Below are 27,068 nucleotides of genomic sequence, written 5' to 3' on the forward strand. Positions count from 1 at the left end.
GTAGGAGGAAATTCAGTATCAATTTTCACATGGTTGTATGGAAAAAGACATGCCTCTAAAAAGTTTGATTACTCAGGCATCAAATGTAAGACTGTTGATGAAAAGCAGAGGGTCTTTTACCTATCTCTTTGACAGCCAGAATATTTGCATGGGTTTGTTAGTTTCAATGCATGTTAGATGCTTAGAAATAAAGAATATGTTTGTTGGAAGATCCAATTCTCATGCATTGGCTTGTTGCCCCTCTCATCCTCTTGGCTGTGGTCAAAGTTAGTACAGGTAGTCCCCAGTTTAAGAATTAGTTCCATTCCCAAGGTCTGTCCTTAAGTCGAATTTGTATGTAAGCCAGAACAGTATTATTGTATAATACTGTTGTATTGTGTAATGAACTCGAACCATTGTATAATTAACTCAAATCATTGTGTATTTAACTCAAATTTTGCTACAATAGGCTCTGTTCTTAATTATAGGTCGTCCTTAAACTAGGTGTTCTTAACCCGGGGACTACCTGTATAGGGATTCCTTTTGCTGAGAGCTTTTAATTTTCCTCTTTGACTCTACTTTGCATGTATTGTAAAGGATATTTCAGTTCCTAGTTCTTGCTTCTTTTCTCTCTCCTCTAATAATGGAATAGATGGCTATACCAGGCTCTATGTGGTCTAGCAAACTACATGGCGTTTCCTTTGTAGAATACAGCTAGGTCAGGTATTAAGCCTTTCTATCTAAATGTAATTTCCTAATTCACTTTTTTTCCTTTTTAAAATAGCCTTCTGTGAATTGCTCTATCATTAATGTCTCACAGCACAAATGAACAATTTTGGGAAATTGTATTTTTAAAAACAACACACTAGACAGAAAGCAGCTTGTCCATAAAATGCTCCTTGAAAGTAACTTTTTGTTATTATTCAGCAGGAACTAACATGGAATATGCAGTTAAGATAGGGAATGTCTTGTCTGTATTCAAATATGAAAAACACATTTTTCTTAAATAAAATGATTTCTTAGCATGATTTGACTGTTCACATTTTTAACTATTTATCAGCCCCCTCCCGCGGGATACTATTTCTCGTGAAGGTATTAAATTGTTCCATTTTTCTCAGATGTTTAAAAATAGTTCAGTAGTTCACTTCTTTTTAAGAACCTGAATAACAGTGGAATCTATATACTAAACCAATGATGTTATATCAATGAACTAAACAAACCTGGCTGTTATTGAAAAAACTAAGCAGAATAACCCCCAGGAAATCCAGAACTTTAAACTGAAGATGACAGTAGTAACTATGACTTAGTAGCTGTATTCATGCCATGCAGTTTCACAAGATCAAATAAGGCCGTAGTAGATGTATACAACATTCCAAGCTTAGACTGTCTTGTGTTGTTTTTATTATTTATTATGCTAAAGTAATCAACAAAAGAAAACACATACAGCATTAAAGTGCAGATTCAAGACTGATAAGCATAGTACTTTAAAAATTAAAGGACCATGGAAATTATTATAAACAGAACTCCAAAAGCTTAGACCATATTGCTTAAGACTTTTTTGCTCCTTTTTTGAAAAAGACTGACTTACTGTACAATCATTTGCAGAATAACTAGACAAGATCCCAAACTCATATATTAATAAAGTAGGATTGCAAATAGATATTTCTTGTTCAGGTATAAGCACAGAATATCATCACCATCTCATCTTCTCCCCAGAATTCTCTTGAAATTTTCATAATTTTTAATTATGGAGGTAAGAGGGTAGTAAAGCCAACTTTAAAAAAAAGAGGAAGAGAGAGGGCAACCTTAATATGTACCATTACTAATCACTCATGTTGAATAAATGAATAAATCATAGCAATCCAAAATAAAAAACTTTGAGGAAACCCAAAATAAATTATAGCCAGATTTAAGAACTGCTGATAAACTACATCAAAGGCTTTCTTAGCATCTAAAGAAATTATAGCTGCAGAGTCTTGCCTATTATGAATTAAGACAAGAACATCAATTTAAAAACTTTACTATCAGAAGGTTGAAGGACCTGTATAAATCCAGCCTGGGTTTGGATGTACTATAGCTGGAAAAAATACCAGATAATCTATGGCTCAAAGTAGCTGCTAAAGTCTCAGCATCCACAATTATCAAGGAAATAGGTCTCTAATTAGAACATGCAATAGAGTTCTTGCCCAGATTGGGAATAGCTATAATGTTTGTTTCATTAAGTTTTGGTATAAAATTCTAGTAAAATAGGAGACAAAATCTCAATCAAATGGAATAACACCAGGACCAGGAGTCTTCTCAACTTTATTTAATAATAGTGATGGTTTCTTAAAGTGAAAAAGATTATGTAAAATTAAGAACTTGATCCTGCTGTGATAAAGACGGTAATACAATCTTCTGTTTTTAAAAAAAGTCTTATCTTCTGCTGATGTAGAATTAATATTATGCAGTTTAAAATAAAAAATGTTAAATGGTTGATTAATGAGTCTGGAAACTATACACACATTTCCATTTGTATTCCATATTGATGGTACAATGTTTAACATATAAGTCTAGAATCCAGTAACTTACTAGATATCTCTCTTTTTTCTCAATATTTTTGCTTTGTGAAATGTAAAAAAATTCAGTTTTGGAAGCATAAAGCTTGGTAGGTGCATATTGAGCAGAGACCAAAGATCTCTATCAATCTATATGGGATGCATAAAGTGATAATAATCCTTTAACTTTCACCTAAAACTTTAACTTTAGCCAATTGTTGCTTCTTATAAAAAGTGTATGCAATAGTATGACTTTGAATAAATGCTTTAAGAATGTTCCATTCCAAAGAGTAATGTTACCAAGTTCCTGTTAATATGAAAAAAAACCCTGTATTGTCCCTGATCCATTTAACAAAATCTTGATTATTCAGCAAAGATAGATTCAAGGAGCACTTAAAGAATATATGTAAATTTTGTGGGGGTTTGTGTTATGAATTCCAGACCATTTGGATAATTTGTGGTTCAATGTACTGTGCAAACCTAGAAAATGGCTTAATTCAGTAATTATGTTAAGAATTCTTCTGATGGAGCAATTTGTGGTTGATGGTCCTGGAAAGGGGTCAGTATAAGTAAAGTCCAGCAGAAGCAACTCTGATATCTTCTCCACTGCCTCCCTAATGTGGAAAGTTGATCAAGAGCCATACTATTTAATACACTAAGGTACTACAAACAAAAGTGACACCATTGGTTTAGTTACAACTATCTGAACTCTAGCAACAAAAAAATTACAATGATACTTCAATGATGTAATTATAGCAAAATGTACAGATGAGATCTGCCTTCAGGTTGATATCAAGATTAGAGAGCTCAGCTGTCACAGTACAACTGCAAATCACAATAATGTGAATAACAAATTCAAATCGGATTAAGGCGTTTAAGGTCTAACGATTATGGTGTCACTCTATACTTGTATAGCTGAAATGGAAAGCAAATGAGGTTTCCTCTGATTTAAGTCAAATGCTAGATTTATTCAGGGCAAAATGAATGTCAGCTATTTTAAACCAATGGTATATTGATAATATTTGTACTTGTTCAGGATCCAGCTGATTTGAGTACTATAAAACTAAATCCACATCTCAAAGAAGCTTAATGTTACCTGCCCAATCCAAGAATTCAACACACTCTGTTTGTTTATATCGATTTGCAATTTCTCTAGCCTTTTCACCCCGGAATGTAGTTGCATAAATGTCAGCTTCCAGCTCTACTAGAGTTTTCAGTGTGTCTAGCTGACCCCAGGCTGCAGCACAATGAAGAAGTGTATAACCTGAGAGAAAAAAAGAAATCAATATACATGACTGTGCAGAGAATATCTGTTTATAATACTTTTTTTCATGATGTATTTCTTTACATACAAGAAAACTCATCTGCCCATTAGCATGCCATCACCCTTCTGTCTTTGCACACCATCCTTACTTTATCATATCCATATGCTGTTTTATATATTGCATTTTGCTTTTTAAATTTCTCTCTTCTTGTTTTAATCTCATCTATTCCATCCAACCATAATTTTCTTGATTTTCCTGTTCTTCTCATTCCATTCACTCTTCCCTCACATATTTGTTTAGCTGTTCAATCTTCATTCATTCTCTCTGTACAACTGAATCAATATACTTCTTTCATACTGGTCAGTTACTTTTTTCAATCCACATTTCTTAAGAATCCATTCATTCTTAACCTTGTCTTGTTTTACTACATATACTTCTCAAGTAACCAATTCTCATTGCATTCAACTTAGATTTATTTTTCTCCTGAATACAACAAAGGTTCATAGTCAACAGCATGGCATCCTCTGCATACAAAAGTATCTTCATATGTATATCCCCACCTACACACATTGAATATCTCCACAAGCATTCCTTATACATTTATCCATAAATACATTAAGCAACCAAGTTGGCTTCACACATCCTGTCTTATTCTCCACTCCATGTTAAACCATTTACTAAACATTCCATTTATTCTCATGCATCCTGATCTTTCATGCTGTTACTGAATTCTACAACAAACTTTCAACTCAATATTTCTGTAAAATATTCCATAATTCAAGACTATCATCAACTTTCATCTAATCATATATATCTCAACAATTAAATGATTTAAAATACACATACACATATGTTTGTGTGCATATTTGTGTGTGTATATCTCCATAGAATTGCCAACTATCTTCTGTAAAAACTCCTGTGTCTATGAATTCAGTCTTGAGAATCAAAAGATTAATGTACTATCTCTTTAAGCTATCAACTTTTTTTAAGCACCGATTCTTGTTCATATATTTTTACAAATATGCATGTATACATGTATTGTGATGGAAAGAGAAGTAAATTTTTCAGAAAAGCACACCCACTTTAATAAAGTGAAGAAACAGGTATTTCAGAGAGAAAAATTAGCTTGAAAAAGCTGTTCAGCGGAAACATTATAGGGGAGCTAATGGACCATGGAGGTATAGAAACAGTAGATTCAGAGCCAAAGAAAGAAAGAGAGAGTTAGCATTTCCCAAACTAGGAATTAAAGAGGACTACATGGAAATTGCATGGCAAGGGTTTGAGAATCTATATGGGAAGAAAGTGAAAATTGTGGTTAGGGGAATTAGATAAAAATACAGGAGGAAAGTAAAAGTAATGGAGTTGAAGGGCTAATGAAAGGCTTATTCCAGAAAGCTCTAATTTCTGTTAGCTGAAAAGATAGCTATGAATATCAATCCATTGTAACATTCAAGTGTCTGCTTTCAAATTCAGAACAGAAACGGAAATAATTTTTAAAGAGACTTTTTCTTAAACTCTTAATGATGCTGAATTCAAAATATCTAGACCATTATATACCTCTGGCTGTCTTATCCTTCAAGTCAACCCCATATTTTGCCAGGGACTGGATAATGTCACTCTGACCAACCATGCAAGTTGTAAATAATAGATTTCTCCCTATAATATCCTTTTCCATTAACAACTTGTTGGCTTTTTCATGATCAGGATCCTCCAAGTCCTCAAAAATCTGTTGTACTTCTTCTGTATCACCTCTTAAAGCAGCCCTCAGGAGAGGATTAAAATATGCTGATTCCTCTTGAGGCCCCAAATCCTCATGTTCATTTCTTTTTGCTGAGGCCACTGTTTCTTCCAAGGATTCCATGTCCTCAAGATTAGTCTGATAAAAAAACAAAAATGAAATATTTTAAAGAACATAATGGGTTATGGCTTGTACAGACCCAAAGCATCACCATTTCTCTCTACAGAATTTCATTCCTTTTTGTCCAAGACATTTCCAGAGTACTTTAGATCTCTATTCTCCTCACCCTCAGATCCCATTTTTGTTTGTTTTTTCTAGTCAATGTTTTTCAACCATATTTATGGCTGAAAATTAGAGGGTGCAGCCTATCCCCATTCTTTATGTTTATGTTGAGGCTTTTTTTGTGTGTCATAACGCAAGAAGCAAAAGATTAGGCACGCTCATTCAGAAAAATCACTCACAGCACAATCCTATGTACATTTACATAAAAGAAAGCTTCCAAGCTAGCTGTTTGTGATATTATGCAATTATTCCTAGAAATAGTGAGGGAACAAAGAGAATCACCAACGAAAAGCAAAATCGCCTGAACAACAATCCCCGCAAAATTCTACCATTGCGACACCCGACAGGGCATTGTTGCAAAACCATGTTGCCTAAAATCCTCCTCTGTCCCCGGAGCAGCAACCTATCCTTTCATTCTACATAAATAACCACCATATATACAGTACAGTAGTCAGTTAAACAAGAACTTGATCTAAACCATGGAATGAGTGGGCCTGACCTGTACCAACATTAGATTCTGAAACCCTCGCATCCTGACACAGCTCAAGACCAACCTCGCTGCAGCTCCCCAATGCTTTCTGGCCGCTGAGCACAGCAAGAATAACCTCGTCGCCATAGAAACCACTCAGCGTCGCTGAGGCCGGAACGTTTGAGCTGATGCTTGGAGTTCTTGCACGGAAAACTAAGAGAGGGGGATTACTTCCGGCGGGCGAAGCCTGGTGGGGCGGGGTGGTGGCTACTGGCAGTTTCCGGGACCAGTGGGAACTGTGGGAATCATTGCGGTTGTAGAAGTCGGGAAGGTCCTTCGTTCCTCCCACCCCCTACAAGATACAGAACCCCTGCCGATACATGGCATTTCCCTGCAACGGCTTCTGTGCTCGCCGCCGCCGCCGCCGAGACTTAGAATAAGCTCACCCTTCCACCTGGGAGGTCAGTTTCCAGGGTTGGCAATGGCTGTAGTCACGGACAGTTCGGGGTAGGGGAGGCTATAAAAAGAATCCATGGGGAGAAGAGGTGGGGTGAGACCTTGGGCTGAAGGGCATGCGGAAGAATAACACTAGAAACGCCCAGCAAAATTAAATCAGGTCTACCTAATCTAGCATCTTTTTTTCAATAGCGGGCAGCTAGGTGCTTTCAAGATGCCTGCAAACAGGGTCAGGAGGTGAACGCCCTGCCTTCGGACTGAAGTGGTGTATAAATTTCATAAATAAATCATATAGTTGGTCACCCTTCCATGAATCAGTATTGGCTGTATACTACCTCTGAATGGAGTATCTTTGATTAGTTCCTATAGCTAAATGGCTATCAATAGAGCTCCATGTTTTACCTTCCCCATCCATGTCAAGATAATGGCCACCCCCCATATCTTGTTAAAAGTCCTGTTGCAGGAAAAAGTTAATGTGAGTGAATCCCCAATGGTCTTTAGGGGGTTCGTACAAGGAGGGAATGCTGGAGAGGTGCCTAAGTTGCTGGTCAGGGATAGGTGAGGTGGAGGGGGGGAATGAGAAAGCTATTACATGAAAAATATCTGGAAGAGAGGCTCCAACTGTCATAAGAGATCTCTTGGATCAAAGGCAGGCTTTGAGAAGTATTCATTTTGAGTTTGTAAATGTCATCTGCCTTCTTTGTCAACTGTCCAGTCTCTTCTGTTCACTGATTTAGATAGCCTTTCTGTGTGCTTCTGTCTCTGAAACTAAAATTTCACTTGAGGAGAATGTTCAAGTATCACCTTTTGGAGGTGTTGTGCAGTGTCTATATATCTATTTAAAAACTATTCTACATGAACAAAAATTTATTTCAGTGCAGTAAATGAGACAACTATGGGTTTTTTTAGAGAAAACATTTCACATTCTTTGCCATTTATTTTTAGGCATTTGGGTGATACAGTCATCAGCCTTGCTGTTCTCAGTGGATAAAATGAGTTGAAGGCAAGGATTATTGATTATTAGGCTTCTGTCATACCTCTGTTTTATCACAGGGTGAGTGACTAATCATGTTTTTTTAATTTTAAAATTATGCATATAATCACAGCTGGACAAAATTTTTGCTTGGGATGTGGTGATGAATAAATATAATTTTTTAATTTCAGAAGATGCTGCTAAAGTTTGGACCATTGTGTATTTGGAAGATTTTAATCTTTTAAAATTATTTATTTAATAATTTAATTGTAGATACTTTTTGTGAATATTTATTGTTGAGTGGGATGGAAAAAAAATTGATAGTAACTTCCAGCACTTTGACTGCACTATATTAAATATGTTTACTCAATGTTAAATTCATAAATATTAAATCACACTTACAATGGTTGTAATCCTCATAAGCAATGTGTAATTGTTGCTTTAAATGTGCAAAACTCTTATTGATGGCAGATCTATATATGGTAATATCTCTGCCTTATGTATAGTCTAGTGCATGTTAGAATAATTCTCTATGTATAAGATTATAACTATAAGGTTTAATTAAACATATATTTGGTATGATTGTACTATACAACTGGGGACATAAGAGATCTCTTGGATCAAAGGCAGGCTTTGAGAAACAGGATCAATTTATATCAATCAAGATATCAATAGGTGGAAATTATTAACAATCCTTCACTTATCTTAGCATGTATTTTGTAGTGCTGCAGACTTTAATAATAATCTGACCATTTCTTAAATACATAACAAACCATAACAAACCATTTTATTTGTCTGTATTGTTACATAGCTTTGTTTTTTGGTTTTTTTGCCCAGGGCACAGCAATAATTTGAAGACTTCTCTTTGCAGTGCATGGACACAAAACCAATGCGCAGGTAATTGAAGTACTTGATTAAATAGATTGAATTGTGACATCACACTAAATTATGATTTATAATCAATGTATAGAACCTAGATAATGTTTGAGCTATCAAACAACAGGAGTTACAGCTTTCCATTTGTTATCTTTTTATCTGAGAACAGTGGTCCACCACAGTTGCCCCTGCATTTGGAAAGACAGATTCTGATATTCCAGTGCAGGAGTAAGTAATCTACAACCCTTCATGGCTTCTGAATTACAGTTGTCAGTGTCTCTCACAATTGGTCATGCCTTTCAGGACTGCTGAAGCTTCATCAAGTTGCCTATCCCCATTTAAATGCTTCATTATGTCCTCGGTAGATTTAAATTTTGCATCTATGTCATCTCAATAGGTGGCAGCATTTGGCCAATGTTGTTTGGTCTTGGAACCTAAGTGGAGTCAGGCCAGATTAGTACTTGGATGGGAGACCATCTGGGAATTCCTGGACTGTAAACTAGACTGGGAAGTAAAAAAAAATGTTGGAAAAAAGGCAATGGTAAATCACTTTTGTACTGGGAAATATCCATGGAGTTATGAAGATTTAAGTTTCCTTCAGGGGTGGGTCTTTACCTTACTAGTTCCTACCTATGTGTTTGCATGATAATTAGTTTGATTTACAGCTACTTACCTGCTTTTCATGTACAATTATAGTTAGTCACCATCGTTTGATTAGTAATCTGATCTATATAGTTACTGAGAATAAAACTTGAATATGCAGTAACTATCAAAAATAGGATAATGGATAAGATATAGAAAACATATTTAAATAAAGTTTGCTTGCTTTGCCATGTGGCCTTCTGATTTGCTAGATGGCTGATTCAACAAGAGTTTACTTAATAAACCACTTTGTTTTCTGGTATCAGAAATGTGCCAGGGTCATACATTGAACAAAGCTATAATATATGTGGTTTTGGTGTTATTTGTAAACATTGCCACTATGACTTGTTCAATAAACCATGGATATAACTTGATTTGTTTTCCTTGCCTATGTCTTTTCATACTGTGGTTTATATAGGAAGCCCAGGAAGAAAGTTACTTCTCCTTTTACAGAAAACTTTACTTAGAGAGCCGACTGAAACTGTGATATCTTTCTGCTTGAGGAATGATACCCTTTTTACTAGTTTCTTTTTTGACCATGTTATAAATTGAAAACATCCCATGCATCCTATGGGATTTTTTTTTTTTTGGTTTATTACTGTTTTTCTGAGTTTAGATGTCATAAATTCTTTGACATTTCTTCAATTTTATTTAAGGAGAAAGTGTGCACTGTTATTCCTGTCTTGCAGAACAATTTGGATCATAGAGGATTGTATTGTGTTGCTTGATAGAGTAAATGTTTCATTCCAGTATACTCTTACTGAATATAGCAGGGCTTCTTTAAAGAAATATATTGAAATGTTTTAGGTAACAAAAATGCCATAGAAACAAGAAGAGCAATAAAAAGCACTCCCCAAGACCTTTTAAAATCAAATTCTAGTCTTCCACATTATAAACATACAAGTCAGAAAGCAAATACAGTGGTACCTCGGGTCACGAACACTTCTGTTCACGACCAATTCGGGTCACGAATGGCACTGTTCGCAAAATTTTGCTTCCGTTCGCGAACGCCGGATTGGGTGACGAACAGGATCCACGGCCATTTTCCCTCCCGTGACACGTGGTCGTGGCTTCCTGTAGGGAGGAGGACTCTCCCTCCAAGCAATAACCGCCTCCCCACCCGCCTTCCTGTCCTCCACGCCAGAAGTCGTGTCGAGCAAGGTTAGCGTTCTGTCTCTTTGTACTGTACTTTGTGTCATATTTTTGTGGTTTTAAAAAAAAATACATATGGTTCAGAACAGATTAACCGTATTTACATTGAAACTTATGAGAAAATTTGATTCAGGTCGCAACCAAAATTGGTTGGCGACCAAATTCGGAGGGGTCAGAACGGATTAACCGTAATTACATTGAACCTTATGGGAAAATTTGATTCAGGTTGTGACCGATTCAGGTCGCGACCAGAGTCATGGAACGAATTAAGTTCGTGAACCGAGGTACCACTGTATTGTAACTAAAATCCAAGCAGTGTCCCCCAAACAGCAGTTTATCATCTGCCCAGATTGATGACAATCAGATGAGTTCAAGCAGTTTCTGACACATTATCAGATATAGCCTAAAATGTTGAACAAGTTGGCTGTATGTTCTGCTGATATCAGTGTACCTTATTTCCAAATAATTCTAGAAATGTTGGAAATAATGCAAAGCAACCATAAAACAATCCCCAGATTCTCTCCCGGTGCATTGGAATTCTGTGTTAAAAATTGTAACTAAGTGAAATTGAGGAGTATAATTAAAATGTACTTTATTTCAATAGCTTTTTTTTCTCTTTTTTTAAGAGAAATTGTCATAGTTATCCCTAATTAAAATTATGTTTTTTGGAATTTGAATGTCTTGAAAAAATTTTAAAATTTTGCCCTAGAAATTAAAAAAAAGAAAAGAGAATTCTTATAACCCAAATTGTTCTGCTGTTTCATAGTTTCTGTTTGGCTTATTAATGTTTTCACATAACTTTGGCTATTTGGATCCTACCAGAATATCTTGTATTACATTCATTTTATTCTGCATACTTTCTTAGAAATCTGTTCAGTCCAAATCTTATATTTCCATATTAAGGTATTTTTAGCTATAGTGTGTTACTCTTTCCCTTTGAAAAAAGACATATAAACAGGTACATTACTGATTTTTCCATTGTTGAATTACTTTTATCAAAAGACTGTCACGATGAAGTATCTTATGACACTTCTCTGGAAGAAGTGTACTTTTCCTTCCCTTTCTGGTTTATTAGATGCTTGCCCGCCTTACGTTTTGGGTGCAATGTTCTATCCATTGGTTTCACTGCTTTATTCCTTTGTTAGGTGTACTAGTAACCGAGCAGGTGAAACCGGAATGGACGTAACAAGCCGTTGCACTCTTGGAGATCCCAACAAACTACCAGAAGGAGTGCCACAACCTGCTCGCATGCCTTACATCTCAGACAAGCACCCTCGCCAAACACTGGAGGTTATCAACTTGTTGCGTAAGCACCGGGAGCTGTGTGATGTGGTGCTGGTTGTGGGGGCCAAAAAGATCTATGCCCACCGGGTCATCCTATCAGCCTGCAGCCCCTACTTCCGAGCTATGTTCACGGGAGAACTTGCAGAGAGCCGGCAGACTGAGGTGGTGATCAGAGACATTGATGAAAGGGCCATGGAACTGCTGATTGACTTTGCATACACTTCCCAAATTACAGTAGAAGAAGGCAATGTTCAGACCTTACTGCCAGCTGCCTGCCTCCTCCAACTAGCTGAGATCCAAGAAGCCTGCTGTGAGTTTCTGAAAAGACAGTTGGATCCTTCCAACTGCCTTGGCATCCGGGCATTTGCTGATACTCATTCTTGCCGTGAACTTCTTAGAATTGCTGATAAATTCACTCAACATAATTTTCAAGAGGTGAGTGGCCCTATAATTAAAATCTGGTCAATATATACACTGGAAGTAAGTAGCAACATGAACTATACCACAGTAGGTGAAGACTCTCTTTCTGAAGAGTCCTTGGCATTAAAAAAAAATAAACTAAACCGATTTCCCTGCAGTTAGAAGCTTCGTCTAACAAGAATAGATATGAGGTAGAATCCTTCTTCCTCATAATGTTAGTTTTGTTTGTTTGTTTTCCTCATGTAGGGATTCTGTGGGCTCCATACCATTCTTCTCTATTTTTAGCTACCTAATCTGTAATACAAGTGTCTATAACTTTATTATGGGTAAAAACTGAAATTTTCTTTCTTTCTTCATATATTTCAAAACAGTTGGCTGCAGGCCTCATTTATGGGATCTGATTAATGTTTGAGCATTTTTACTTTAACTGAATGGAAATGTGATAATTGCTCAAAATGTGTATGGTGTAATAGGGCTAAATGTCTTTGTATCATAATTTTTTAAAATCTAAATTCTACTGCATTATTCTTCTGCATGCATTTTCTTTTTGTTTCAACTATTTGGTATAATATATGAGAAAAAATAGATATTTGAATAAAATGTTGACATAGTTCTTAGAATAAAATGATTTGAAATCTATAACTTGCTTGGTAAACAACAGAACTTTCTAAAAGTTTATCGAATTGTAGAATGTAAAGGAAGGGATTTTGGAGATAATCTTGTCTAACCTCCCTGTCCGGTGCCAATTCATGACTCTGGCATCCCCAACAAATGAGTCCAGCCTCTATTTAAACAACACCAATGAATGATACGTTGCTGCCACAGCTGCAGAAAAAGCTACCTATTAGAATGTCTTATTTGAAATTTTTTTAAAGATGTTTACATATTATCCTTCACCAGAAATATTCTAAAATCTTCACAGTTACTCATTAGAATAAAATGCATTATTTAATTAAAAAGTCATCACACTGAATTTTTGTGTTACAAGATCAGGTAGATCTTACCTTTGAAGATAAATTAAGGATTTCCCCATTTGCTTAATGCATTTGGCTTTTGGGAGAGGAGGAGGAAAATCTGAACCCAGTGTCAATATTCTCAGTAAAATTCCAGATATGGTTTCATTATTAAAACTAGTTTATTTTTTATCTTAAGTGATTTTTAACCTACCCGCCTGGGAAACTGGGGATTAGGGGATGTAAAGTTCTGCAAAACTGTTGCATTTTGTGCTGCTGTTTCCCAAAAGCAGTCCACAAAAGAGATTACAGAAAGTTCCTTCAGTTAGCTTGATTGCAACGGGACAAGATAATATCTTTTTTCTTAGTTTTGTATGTTAGAGGAGAAGTTTTCTGGGTCCTCTTGTGTCTTTGGAGAAATTTGTTTTCTACTGAGGGCCAAGAAGGAATGCTTATGCACATGTCTGCAGCTTGTCGGGAGCTTGTATTTCGCCCCACTTCAGTGCTTGGCAGCTTTTGCAGTCTGTCCCTCTGAGGTGCACAGCCTCTGTATATATTTGGAGAAAACAAATGAAAAGGAGGTGGGATAAAGTGAGTCCATCTTGTAACCCTGAGGCACTCTGTCTTCGCCAGAAACCAAGATCAGAAGGTGTTTTTATATTTGCCTACAGTATGCTGGGTAATTTTGCTTTAGGCTCTCTGTATTGTTTTTTGCCCATATGACAAATGCAACTGCTTTGTTGAAATGAATTATCCTCTCAATAGCATTTTAGGATTTGGGTTGTCATTATTTCCTAATTACAAATGATAAAACTGAGACCTGTGAGGACAACTTGACAAAGGCCATTCTTAACCCATAGTTGGCAAAGATCTTACATTAGTCCTTCTGGATTCAAAGCAGATGACCCATGGTGATTTTGAACTTACATAATTTATATTAATGGATTAATAATAAATAATATATTTCTTACATAAAATTTGTCCATATGTAAAAATATTGCTTTAGATATGTTGTGAAATGTCTACGCAAAAATCTGCAGAAGCAAAAGGTGCTGAAGTGCTTTTTTCAACAGGACTTCTCCATTTCCAAATGGCTCTGCTTACTTTTAATCTTATCTCTGTATAGGTGATGGAAAGTGAGGAATTCATGCTGCTTCCAGCCAATCAGCTTATTGACATCATTTCCAGTGATGAACTCAACGTCCGGAGCGAAGAGCAGGTGTTCAATGCAGTAATGGCTTGGGTCAAATACAGCATTCAAGAAAGGCGACCTCAGCTTCCTCAGGTACCCCCCCAAATAATTTTCTTACATGATTGGACATATGCAAACATATTATTTTGCAGGATACACATTTCTTTATTATTTATTTACAGTGCTATTGTTGGTTAATATGAACAAAAGAAGAGTTGCTTGTTTGAAAATGCATCTTCTTAGAATGTGAAATGGCAGTTCATTCATCCCTATTCTGTACTAGGTGATACCCAAAACTCTGAGTCTTGGTCTTAGGAATTGTGGCACAGACACTGGCAAGAGTAATACATCTTATATAAACATAATCTCCAACATGCTTCCAGCAGGTTTGTAAAGGATCAAGTAGGCCCACCTCCTGCAGATGGGGCTTTTAGCATAAGGAAGAAGGATTTCAGGGTTTAGGCATTCTATATTGCAACTCAACAGCTAGGCCTCCAGATATCTGCAGTAAAGGTAGTATGAATGAAGGCTGCCACTTCTCCAACTTCTGAGTGTGTTTTGCCACAATTGGTCTTCTTTTGGGTTTCTTCTGGGGGAAGAGGGAAGAGGTGGAACAGCTCTGGCAAAATACAAACAGTACCTTTTTTCATTGGGCTGAAGCATGGGCCAGGGACCACCTGCACTAGAGACAGTAGTCTGTTTTATAGAAAGAAGGGGAGCTCTGTTAAGGATAAGGTTCTGGTGATTACCCTGACATCTTCACACAGTGGTACCACTGAGTTACTGTGCTTTCTTTAAAGTGTTAGATCTGTTCCCTACCTCCAAAAATTTCTCTCCTGTGTATTAAGTGATAACCTTGGGAATGCCATTTCACTTTAGCCCTCGCTTAGCTGGGTTGGCATGATATTTGAACCGCAATTAGGAGAAAACTGGCAGCAGCTTTTCAGACTGATTTTATTAAAAGGCATAAACTTTTGTGAGTGACCTTTGTGTGTCAGATACATGGAGTGGTTTAATTGACGCAGGACTTAAATTGAAGTTGGGGGAAAGAAGGAGAAGACGGGGTGATTATGCAGATGCAGGTTACATGTGAGACAGATTACAAATAACTTATCAATTAACAATTGTAATGTGTTAAAGTGCCATTGTATTTGTTGAGACCTTCTGAGATAACCTGAAAACTTTTGATGTATGTGAGTTCAGCAATTTCTTGTCCAATTGCTGTTAAAGTTTCTCTTTTCCAAATTTGGCTTGTTTGTCCTATGTGGAATAGAGAGGGGCACTGAAGGCAGATGATGGCATATATCAGAGGAAGAGCATGTGAAGATGCCTCTAAACTTATGGGTGTTGTTGAGACCTGTGATGGTGCTGCTGCTGTAAATGTGGGAGCAGAGTAGACATCTGGATTTGTCGCAGGATCTGATTCCCATGTTAGCATCATTATCCTTATGTTTCTTGTTACTTGCAAGATGAAAGTGTCCCTTTCTTAGGCATGTGATAACCTGATCTAAAGCTGAATTGGCAACATCACAGAAAACACTTACTTAACCACTGGAACTTGCTAGGTCTCCTGGAGTAATATAGCATCAGATTTTTGATCCACTGTTCTTGACTGACAGGTATTGCAACATGTCCGCCTGCCACTGCTTAGTCCAAAGTTCTTGGTAGGCACAGTTGGCTCTGATCCACTCATTAAAAGTGATGAAGAATGTAGGTAAGTCATTACTAATGAGAAATCTCTTACAGTTCTTAACATAAAATTGTGAAGTTGCTCTGTTAAGAACTATTATATCAGCCTATAGCAATCTTTAATATGTTTTCTTTCTTATAAGACTTGTTTATTAGAAAAATATGTTTAACTTTGAAGCCTTATTCAATCAACAAATACATAGTAGACCAAAAAATTCATTTCTTGTACCCTGAGAGCATCAGTTAAAACTGGCATGGTCTTGGTGTTTTTTTCAAGAAAACTAAAATTTTCGGATGGGAAATGTGGAAAGAAAACTTATCAGAATGTAAAACTTGAAAAATACTCCGCTGGCAAAGTGCTGTGTTTCATCTTTCCATATAAAATAATACCATCAATATTAACAATTCTGATTAGGTGTACTTAGTTTTCCTTGGGTTGTATTTTAATTTATTTATAGGGATTTAGTAGATGAAGCTAAGAACTACCTGCTGTTGCCCCAAGAACGACCACTGATGCAGGGTCCCAGAACTCGACCACGCAAACCCATCCGTTGTGGAGAAGTACTCTTTGCAGGTATGCATATATGTCCAAAGTTCTCAGCATTTTCGTCAGTTGTGAGGACCCTTTGCTTCTTCCTAATCCCTAGAAATCTTTGTTTATGAACCTCCTTACTTGGAGAAAAATATAGGACTATGGTGTGATGCAAAATTCACTGTGTGTCTTACAAAATGCAGGTTCCACAGGCAGAAATATGAAATTATGATGAAGAAGAGGAAGAGCACAGCCAAAGAAGTTGTAGTAATAAAAGTAAAAGTGACCTGGCTGGGTTACCTTGAAATCCTTCAGTAAAGGGAAGCATAAAAGGCAGAACAGTAAATAAAACTGATACAGATATATTTTGGAGTACACATTATTTGTTACATTTGGTCTTCCAGCACTGCTGTTGATGTGCCTTTATAATTTTCTCACTTACACCCATGCACAAAGCCTCTCACAACCCTGTAGAGACATGAGAATCAACTATCTTCCCCTTGTGTTTCACAGTGCAGAGGTCACAGGGGAATCTCCCCTAGTTCCACAAGTGACTGTGGCTGGGAGGGAGAGACACCCGGTCCTGGTATACAGGCAGGAATTTATCAATGGACAGACACACACCACAGTCAGTGAGGTTAAGACAAACAGTAGACAACAATTACCATTCCTCTGTCCCCTGGTCTCTTTTGCACTTACATCTATGTATACTGGCTCACAAATCCCTCACTGCCCATTAGTTGTTCCTGCAGAGTCAGATGGGAGGAATCCACAACCACCATTCAAAGTAGTAACTCACTCAGATTTGCACTTGCAGAGTCCCAGACTTGCTCCTGCTGTGTCCTCAAAAAGTTTCTCTGCTACCAAAACCCCAAAGAAATATCTCCAAATAGGTTTAGGATTGGTGAGGATAAAGGGCAAAGGCAGAGACCATGAATCTGCAAAAGTGACAGGGGCATGCCAAATGCAGAAGACTGCCCCAGCTCCTGACCTTCTGATCTTGTTGACCATGCCAAGCAGTTGTGGGAAAAATGCCCACTTAAGTAAGGAACCAAAGCATTTGGAGATAGATGCAACAAAGTATATTTTATTGGCATTCACAACTAGAGTGATCACTATGCTCCTTACTGAAGAAATGCAGAAGAGCCCCAAGGCTCATAAGGTTACAGATTATATACTCTCTGAAATTATACATAGAACATACAAAAGCAATGTAAATTATAACATGACCTTTGCAACAGGAATGTAGACTCTGATAACAACATGGCGTGACCTTATTATAGGCTGATCTGGCGCCTCTACATTTTGCTTTTCTAAGGAGCTTCTGTGCGTTCCCTTTCTTCTGATACTAGCACCCTCTAAAATAAACAGTGTCTTTTATTGTACCCATATATTGCCTTCTTGCACATCATGGAAAAAACAACAATCTTGTATCTGTTACCTGTCTTCTCCTCCTCAAGGGTCATCAGACAGCTGCAGTTTGCCTGCTGGGTCCAGTATGTACTTCAGAATCATATATACAAAGATAAAATATTATCTTAATTATAATGTCTAATTATATCCTGCCATTCTACTGTCTCCCAATTTGATTTTCTCAGTGGGTGGCTGGTGTAGCGGAGATGCAATTTCCAGTGTTGAGCGCTATGATCCTCAAACAAATGAGTGGCGGATGGTGGCTTCCATGAGCAAAAGACGATGTGGTGTTGGAGTTAGTGTCTTGGATGATCTTCTTTATGCAGTAGGAGGACATGATGGTTCTTCCTATCTAAATAGTGTAGAAAGGTAAGTTCTTATCACAGAAAACTTAGGGTTCTTCAGTGTGCACCTGCTTGTTGATATTATAGCAGTGATGTGTAATCAACTGTACATGAGCTGCTATTTCATTTATTTAATGGAAAAGCAAGATATATCATAAATTGCAATATATGAGTTGGGAGCAGGGATACTGTGTTACTGTGGTTTTATTCCTTTCTCTAGGGCCAGTTTTAGTTGGTGTTGGAAGGGAGGAGATGAAATCCAAGGCCTCTGTTTTATGGGGGTCCTCAGGACTCAGCTCTCTCAACTTTTCCATTTAACATCTACATGAGGCCATTGGGCGAGTTTATCCAGTGGCATGGGATTGGCTGTCACCATTATGTAGATGATACCCAGTTGTGTATCTCAACCCCAGTTATGTCCTTGGGGTCCAGGCCATGGCACTTAGAGGCTATTGAAGTCTGGATGGGGAGAAAAAGGTTTAGTTTCAACCATAGGAAGACTTTTTAAGATCATCATGCTATTTAATTATATCCTAATATATTGCTTAATAATAAATATAATATAGAAATTATCTCTTTTTTCATATGCTTTTTGTAATATTATTAAAATGACTCTGGATTTTTCTTCCCGTTCAGAAAAATTATACAGGGATTTTAGATTCCTTTTAAGGTAGAAATAGGCAGTCCATGCCCCCTAGAATACCTTCAGACTAAAAAATAGGCAGTGCAGTTTTCTCTCATGTCAGAGGAAACACGCAAAACATTTTATGTAATCCCAAAATATGCTTTGTAATAACAGTAGAAAGCAACCCAAAGAAACAATTCCAAATCTCTCCACACTAACTTAAAAAAGAAAAATCAGAAAATCATAACTTGGGCCATGTTGGCAACAAGACCCTGCCAATTTGGCAGCATCTTTTCCACCCACACATACGCATAATTCTTGCTCCCCATAAATACAGCTCTTAGGTACCAGATTTCTCCACCTCTGTATAGATAGCTTGCATTAATACTATATAAAGTTTTAAAATATAAGCAATCTTAGGATCAACTACAAATCAGCATTAAAAACAGCAGTTTAAATTCAACACATAAACTAGACCATACCTTAAAAACCATGAGCAATCCAGAGAAAACCTGAGTATCAGGTAGTAAAAGTTTCCAAAAAAACCAAGAAGAATTTCACTTCCTTCCTCTGGACTGAATTATCATCAAGAGAACCAAAGTTGTTAATTCTGAATAGAAATACTATCCTGAAAATAGTTTTGCTTTCTAGTCTAACATTTAATCTCTATCCAGATGAACCCTTAACCATATAGATGAAAAGCAGAGGTTTCAAGAGAAGAAAATACAGAACTCATAATAGAAAGAGTGAGAACTTAATGAGGTAATTACCACAAAGGCCTGAAATATATTTTTTTCCAGGTATGATCCAAAGACCAATCAGTGGAGCAGCGATGTGGCACCTACCAGCACCTGCAGAACCAGTGTTGGAGTGGCAGTACTTGGTGGATATCTGTATGCTGTAGGTGGCCAGGATGGTGTTTCCTGTCTCAACATTGTTGAAAGGTATTTTAAAAATCAAACTGGAAATTGAGTTCCTTCAGGAAGATAGAGAATTAGTTTTACTGGCAGTGAGATATTCTTTCTCTTTGTTTCAGGTATGATCCAAAAGAAAACAAATGGACTCGTGTAGCTTCCATGAGTACTAGGCGACTTGGGGTAGCTGTGGCTGTGTTAGGGGGCTTCCTGTATGCTGTTGGAGGCTCTGATGGGACATCACCTCTAAACACAGGTATTTCCCGTACCAGCTCAGTTTACTTTCATCCCTTTGTTGCTCAGGAGAACTGAACAGCGAAACAATTGTTTTCAGTGTTACTGAGAAAATAATTGAGCCTATAAGACAGCAGGAGGACTAACTCTTTACCAAGTTGTTATGCCTCATTAATTCTTCATTAAGTAGATCAGATATCTCTGTCTGATAGGCAATTTTCCAAAATAAGTTGAGAGGCTTGATTAAGAGCGGTTAACAGTTCATTAGGGTTAAAAAGTTCATGTAGGATATGATAACTAAATGGAACCCACTGTTTTTTAGTTAATATATCTCCAGATTTGAGAGATAATACATGCCAGCTGCTACCTTTTTATCACTCTTCTGTGTTTCTTGGAAACATCTGATGAGCCACCAGTATAAACTGAATACTGAATTATATCAGCCTAGTCTGATAATTTCCAATATCTCATCTGATCTTCTGATTATTCCCTTGCTGCAGCTGTTGATGTCTAAGGGGAGTAGACTATGTTTTGCTATTGTTAGATGTCTTTATTGTTTGACCAGTATCATAAAAACCATCCACAGTGGAACGCTACAACCCCCAGGAGAATCGCTGGCATACAATTGCACCTATGGGCACTCGACGTAAGCACCTAGGGTGTGCCGTGTATCAAGATATGATCTATGCTGTGGGAGGCAGAGATGATACTACCGAACTTAGCAGTGCTGAGAGATATAACCCCAGAACGAACCAGTGGTCCCCTGTAGTAGCTATGACATCACGCCGTAGTGGGGTAAGATCTTAAGTTGGTTGGCTGCTATTCCTCCATATCTTTGATGATTAGACTGCCAAGGATTAAGAGACTGTTCAAGAAGGCCCAGTTTGATAGGAATGCAAAGGCTGACAATAAAAACCTTAGAATTTGGAAAAGAAGAAGGTAGCACAGTGTTGGTAGTCTTTTGGGGAAATGTGTTTATTTTGTGCATATAGTTGATATGATAGCAATGAACTTGGAACCCTGGCTCCATGTTAATGTGTACTGTAATAATGATTTATATAGCATCAGCTTATGCAGTATGAGAAAGACCATTTTAAAATCATTTTTAATGGAAGATCCTTAGATACTGTACACTACTTAAATGAAACTTACTGTAGGTACATAAGTTAATCTGTGCAATGTTATTATCCCAAGTGTTTTATGTACGCATAAAGATAATTACAGGTAGTCCTCAACCTATGACCATTTGTTCAGTGACCATCTGAAGTTACAATGGCACTAAACTAACGGTGGTTATGACCGGTCCTTGGAGTTCCGGCCGTCCCAGCACCCCTGTGGTCACATGATCACAATCTGAGCACTTGGCAACCAGTTTGCATTTATAACCAGTTGCATTGCCCCACGATCACATGATCACCATTTGCAAACTTCCCTGCTGGCTTCCCCAGAAAGTCAATGGGGAAGCCAGCAGGGAAGGTCTCAAGTTGCTGGGGTAAGTCTCCCCCACCCGTGCAACTTTCCCCAGCCCCTCTGTGCTCACACCATGCTGGCCATTCATGCACCCCCACCCACCCTCATGCACCCTCCATGCACCTCCCTCCTCAACCTGCACTGCCACTCATGCACCCTCCCTGGCCTCCCCCTTGCACACCTTCCCCAATCCATGCCAGGCCTCTCGTGCACTCCTTCACACCCTCTGCAACCCATGCCACACCTCTCACACACACCCTCTCACCTTCCCTGACCTATGCCATGCCTTCGTGCACCCCCTCGCACCCTCCTGCACCCTCCACAACCTACACCACACCTCTCGTGTACCGCTTCACACCCTCCCCAACCCATACCACGCCTCTCACGCATCCCCTTGGACCTCCTCCCTCAAACCCTCACACACCTTCCCCGACCCTCCCTCACACCCTTGTGCATCCTCCCCGACCCTCCCCCACACACCCTCTTGCTCCGTCCCCTACCCAGCATTAGCCACCTTTCCACCTGCCTGCTGGCCTGGGACTTGCAACTTCCTGCTGACTTCTCTGCTGACTTTGATTGTAGGAAGCCAGCAGGAAGTTGCCTCGCCTAACAACCATGGGGTTCAGTTAACAATGGCAATCAAGGCTGCAAGGATTACCACCCCTAAGGATGCAGTCATGCTTTATGACCATATCACTTAGCAACAGAAATTCCAGTCTCAATTGCCATCGTTAAGTTGAGGACTACCTCTCTTGGAGACTAGACCTGCATGTGTTGGGTACTATATACATGGAGGTGCTGTGACAGATGAGCTCGGAAATGCATAAACCAGCATAATCTTACCTAAAGTGACCTGTAGGCCATATGATATTGGTAGATGTAGTCTGATCAACAAATTAAGCCCAAATTACGTTCCATATTACCCCTTTTCAGCCACTTTTCCACCAAAAGAAAAGTGGTGCGGTAGATTTTCATGAATGTTTTCCCTTTAGAACACTGAACATCAAAAATGTGTATTGCCGCATCCTTACTTATATAAATAACAGAGGTATTATCTCTTAGGTTGGACTTGCTGTGGTGAATGGACAGCTAATGGCTGTAGGAGGCTTTGATGGCACAACATACTTGAAGACAATTGAGGTATTTGATCCGGATGCCAACACATGGAGGTAAATTAACTTTTAAAAAATGATAATGAGGCCATAAGTCACACAGCACTTATTTCGACATTATCCCTCTGATTATACAGTCAGTCCCTGAAAATAATGGATTAATTCACATATAAGCTACAAGCTATAAACTATGGAGTACCAGCCATAATGGGTGATTTTACACATACTGAGAGGCAGAATTTGCATCATGACCACATTTTGTTACTCTCCTCCACCAAGCTCCTTATGCACTAAACCAAAGCCAAGTAAATCACATTTATGGTGTAGCATATCTGTACAAACCAGCCGCTGTGGGTTTAAGGTCAGGAGCAATACATACTCAGAATTCATGATCTGTGATTTCTGAAATGAAAGTGGGTTTGATTAAAACAGCATAAACATGTGTACAGTAATACCAGTTGAACTCTGGGAAGGTAAGGCAAAGAAAGGGGCTCCATTGGCAAAGTATCCATTATCTTCCAAAATTATTTACTTCTATATCTATCTATTTATTTACTTCTACTTCTATTTATGGAATAAATTATAAGAGAATAATATCAGTTGCGGAATTCAGCTTTTCTTAACACACAATGTGAGCTATTTTGAAATACTAATTTTTTTGAAAGCATAATTGGGTTTTGAATAGAATCCAAATACTTTTTTTAAAAAAATCCAAACATAATACTCAGTGCATTTAAGAAGTAATATTTGATTGAATTTTGCAAGTTGAGTAATAGTGCTCTTTTCAAAGAATCTTCTGTGAAAAAAATCTTTTCCAATATATACTTGAGTTTAGAGGAACCTCTATATTAATACAGAATTGCTGTTTCAAAACATGTAGAACCAGGTTTTAGACAACAGGGTCACAGAGAACAACTTTTATACAGGTAGTCCTTGAGTTACAACCATTCATTCAGCAACTATTTGAAGTTACGATGGTGCTGAAAAAGGAGACTTATGACCAGTCCTCAAAGTTGTGGCCATCTCAGCACCCCCTTGGTCACATGATCACGATCTGGGTGCTTGGCAACTTGTTTGCACTTACGACCGGTTTCCAAGCACCCCGCAATCACATGATCACCATTTGCAACCTTCTCTGCTGGCTTCCCCCGAGCAAAGTCAATGGGAAGCCAGCAAGGAAGATCGCAAGTCACTGGGGTAAGTCTCCCCGCTCCCAGCCTTTCTTTGCTCACACGCATCCTGCGCCCTCTTTCCTCGGCCTCCACTTGCACACACACACTGCCGTGCCCTCTTTCCCTGGTCTCCCTGCAATTGCGCGCACACATGCACATACCCCGCACCCTCTTCCCACAGCCTCCCTGCAATTGCACACACCCCATGCCCTCATTCCCCAGCCTTTCTGAGCTCGCATTGCACCAACCATTCCCTCTCCTGACTCATGCGCATCCTGCACCAGGCCTCCCAGGGCCTCCCTCCTGCGGCACCCCGCACTCCTTACCTAGGACTCCCTCTGTTTCCCACTTAATGATGCTCGCATCTTGGGTTATGATGACAACTGGGACTGCCTGGATTGCCATCAGTAAGTGATGCAGTCATGTGACATCACACTTTACGACTGCATCAGTTAGTGACAGCAATCCCATCCTAATTGCAGTCGTAACTCGAGTACTACCTGTATGCATCAAGTTAATGAACGAATAGATGAATAGATAAAATAATGTCCAAGGGCAAGAATTAACATTATTTTATCACGTAAATCTGCTATCTGTGTTCTTAGAAAATCAATACAGACTGCCTGGCTAGATGGCAGCATGACAAAATTGGCTGATGTAAAAAAGCTAAAAGCTGAGAGTAGACTGGAAAGTTGAAAAAAAGAAAAAAGTAAAAAAGCAATGTTAAGTCATTTGTTTTATTGCCAGTACAGAATTTGTCTGTGAAATCACCAGTGCTTGAGCTTGACTTGAAGATTTTACCGTAAATAGATAAATGTAGAGAAAGACCTCAGACAAATAGATAGCTTTACTTGGTGTACGCAAGGTATATTCATTCTAATTTTAAAAATATTCTACTAATCAATTTATATGAGGAAAATTTAAGAACATGCAAGAGATGTTGCTAGCTTACTAATTGCATTTTAACACATGTGAGCATGACACTTGTTTTTTCTTTGCTTATTTCCATCTTGTTTTTAGCTTTGCCCAAACTTCTAACTAATCCACAAAGGTGCAAGAAAAGAATTTCTTGAAAAGGAAGGAAAGCAAACCATGAATTCATCAAAACATGACTATTGACAATTCAGTTTGGTTTATTCAACAAACCTTGATTACAGTCATAGCTTAATATGAGGTGTGATCACAACCAGTTAACAGCCTCTAGGAAAACACATTTACGTTTTGATGAATAAAGTGTAGTCAATAATTGATCTTCTCTAATAATAATTTAAAATTATGCCTGAAAAAAACAGAGCTCATGCTAAAAACTTTCTTATTCAATATGGCATTTCATATGATTTTATGGTTTTAATATATTTTTATTATTGTATTTTGTTACATCCAAATTTTAATTATTTAATTCATCATAGCAGGTATATAATATTAGGATTAAAGGTATAAGGTTTGTGAGGAAGTGATGAAAAACCTTCTTCCGTGAACTTCTTATACAAGCTTGTTAACGTATAAGCCATCATGTAAATTTGCATACATTTAATATATACATGACTTTCTGTGTCCCATTTTCTAATTTAATTATATTTAGAGTCCTCAGTTTGGGCTTTTCAGCAGCCTTATCTGTGATTCTTGTATTTTTTGTTATAGAAGAATAAGCATACCATTTCTTTTGCAGGCTGTATGGAGGAATGAACTACCGTCGGCTTGGAGGAGGTGTGGGGGTAATCAAAATGACACATTGCGAATCCCATATATGGTAAAAAGCCAAAGGGAAAAATTTGTCTGTTTACTCATTCCAACTGAAACGTTTGAGCTAGGTGACTTAAGAGCCCTTCAAGACTCTAGTGAAATGAGATCACACTTAAGTTCTTCGCTGTGCCTCTTCCTTTGGAACTATAGTGGGTATTCCAAACATTTGCCCTCTTCTCTACTACAATTAAGGAAGATTATGCTAACCAACTGCAGAAAACTACCTGGAACAATAATTTTGGAACGGTAATTTCCTTGTCTTTGTCTCTCTATCCTAATGTAATTATCTTTCTGATGGAACTGGAATCTTTACTCCAAGCATTATCTAAGATCCCAGATATATGTGACTTCTTTCAAAGAGGTGAGCCCCTGTAAGAGTTGGACAAGGCCTCTCTTCAGCTGAAAGAGCAACGTTGCTCTAAAAATTATTTGCCTTGTTCAGAGAGGATATAATAAAGCCATAGGATCCTCTGCATCTGACTCGTTGTAAAGAAAGTGGCATACAGCCTTTTCATTTCGGAGGATAAGTGATAGATTTTGTTTAAAATAATACATTATACTGAGTGTATAGAACAAAAACACTTTCTTAAAACTGAGACTTGCTCCATTTATATATATATAAGCACACAGGTATTAATTAAGGACATCAGTGTTACTCAGAAAACTGCAACAATAAGAACAAAGTATTGCAAACTCATGATCTAATTACTGGAACAAGAAATAGAAATATGGAACTTTTAGCACAATTTATTAGATGGTTTCCAAGAAACTAAATAGAAGCGATTGAAGAACCCAGATCTTTTATTCTAGTGCCGTTAATTTCACTGAAATTTGTGCACGACCTTTAGATGCATTTCACTATTGGCATAGTGGGGACATATCTCTAATACACAAACACAAATCTGGGCTGTAATCTTGCAGTATGGATTAAAGAAAGGGAAAAAGTATCCTCAGAAGTAGTTAATCTATTTTATTTCCTATTCCTACTTTAGAGCATTGCCTCAGGTACTCTGCTTACTCTGGTTTAAATGTCTGAATTTCTGGATTCCAAGGCATCAGAAGGCCAGCCTTACTATGCTTCTGAAAGAAGTGATTAGAACATTAGGACTTTCAGTTTAGCTTTCCATATTTATCCTTAAGATGTAGTTTTATGCTGTTGAAGGGGTCTAGACCAGTTTATGGAAATTGGATTGTAAAAATGTATTTATTACAACAATGCCAGCATTGTAGCTGAATCAGGCAGTTTAGGAAGAAAGGATAGGTGTGTATGGCTTACATCTGAGTTAGGTGATCACAATCCTTAATTTCACAGGGCCGTGACACTGGCCAGTTCCTGTAATTCCAAAAGCTGCAGAAGAGTTGATAATCTGCTTTGATGTTGGTGGATTATAACCAGTGGAAAGAACAAGTGAGACTAAAGTGTCCTGCTTTCACCTTTATAAGAAATAACTTTGTTTATAAATTCAAGCATCTTCAGTGTCTACTATATCTATTCATAGATTGGGGTGGGGTGGAGAATCACAAGTCAATTTTTAGGAGATGTTACTTGAGATGATAAAATCTTTTGCCCTAAAGGTTGGCATTCTTGTGTTTACATATTGA

The 27,068-nt window shown here is 37.8% G+C and overlaps 2 protein-coding genes across 6 annotated transcripts in view; one reads left to right on the forward strand and one right to left on the reverse strand.

Moving 5' to 3' along the window:
• The window catches only part of ANKRD45 (ankyrin repeat domain 45), a 26,963-nt gene extending 20,504 nt beyond the window's left edge, over nt 1–6,459 (reverse strand). For 2 of the 4 annotated variants that reach the window (XM_088154286.1, XM_015887549.3), the window contains exons 1-3: nt 6,301–6,370; nt 5,339–5,657; nt 3,613–3,780 (exon numbers count right to left, since the gene is read on the reverse strand). In XM_088154286.1, coding sequence (XP_088010412.1) covers nt 3,613–3,780; nt 5,339–5,657; nt 6,301–6,333 — 520 coding nt within the window. In that variant the 5' untranslated portion in view covers nt 6,334–6,370. Of the gene's footprint in view, nt 1–3,612; nt 3,781–5,338; nt 5,658–6,300 lie in introns of all 4 variants that reach the window. The other 2 variants (XM_088154287.1, XM_088154290.1) reach the window with 2 other exon arrangements.
• A 79-nt stretch (nt 6,460–6,538) lies between these two features.
• KLHL20 (kelch like family member 20) lies at nt 6,539–25,845 on the forward strand. Of its 2 annotated transcripts, XM_007425143.4 has the most exons (13): nt 6,539–6,731; nt 7,672–7,780; nt 8,537–8,596; nt 11,515–12,088; nt 14,153–14,311; nt 15,838–15,932; nt 16,366–16,481; nt 18,038–18,221; nt 19,622–19,765; nt 19,858–19,991; nt 20,556–20,764; nt 22,502–22,608; nt 25,393–25,845. In XM_007425143.4, the coding sequence occupies exons 3-13, from the start codon at nt 8,574–8,576 to the stop codon at nt 25,475–25,477; spliced, it is 1,830 nt and encodes a 609-aa protein (XP_007425205.1). In that variant the 5' UTR covers nt 6,539–6,731; nt 7,672–7,780; nt 8,537–8,573; the 3' UTR covers nt 25,478–25,845. The 2 variants fall into 2 exon arrangements, with proteins under 2 accessions (XP_007425205.1, XP_007425206.1); XM_007425144.4 differs by lacking the exon at nt 7,672–7,780.
• Nucleotides 25,846–27,068: the final 1,223 nt, after the last annotated feature.

The sequence above is a fragment of the Python bivittatus genome, unplaced genomic scaffold (assembly GCF_059951505.1).
Source record: "Python bivittatus isolate LINGU-HERP-01145 unplaced genomic scaffold, Pbiv_v1 ctg000700_np1212, whole genome shotgun sequence".
Classification (NCBI taxonomy): Eukaryota; Metazoa; Chordata; class Lepidosauria; order Squamata; family Pythonidae; genus Python; species Python bivittatus.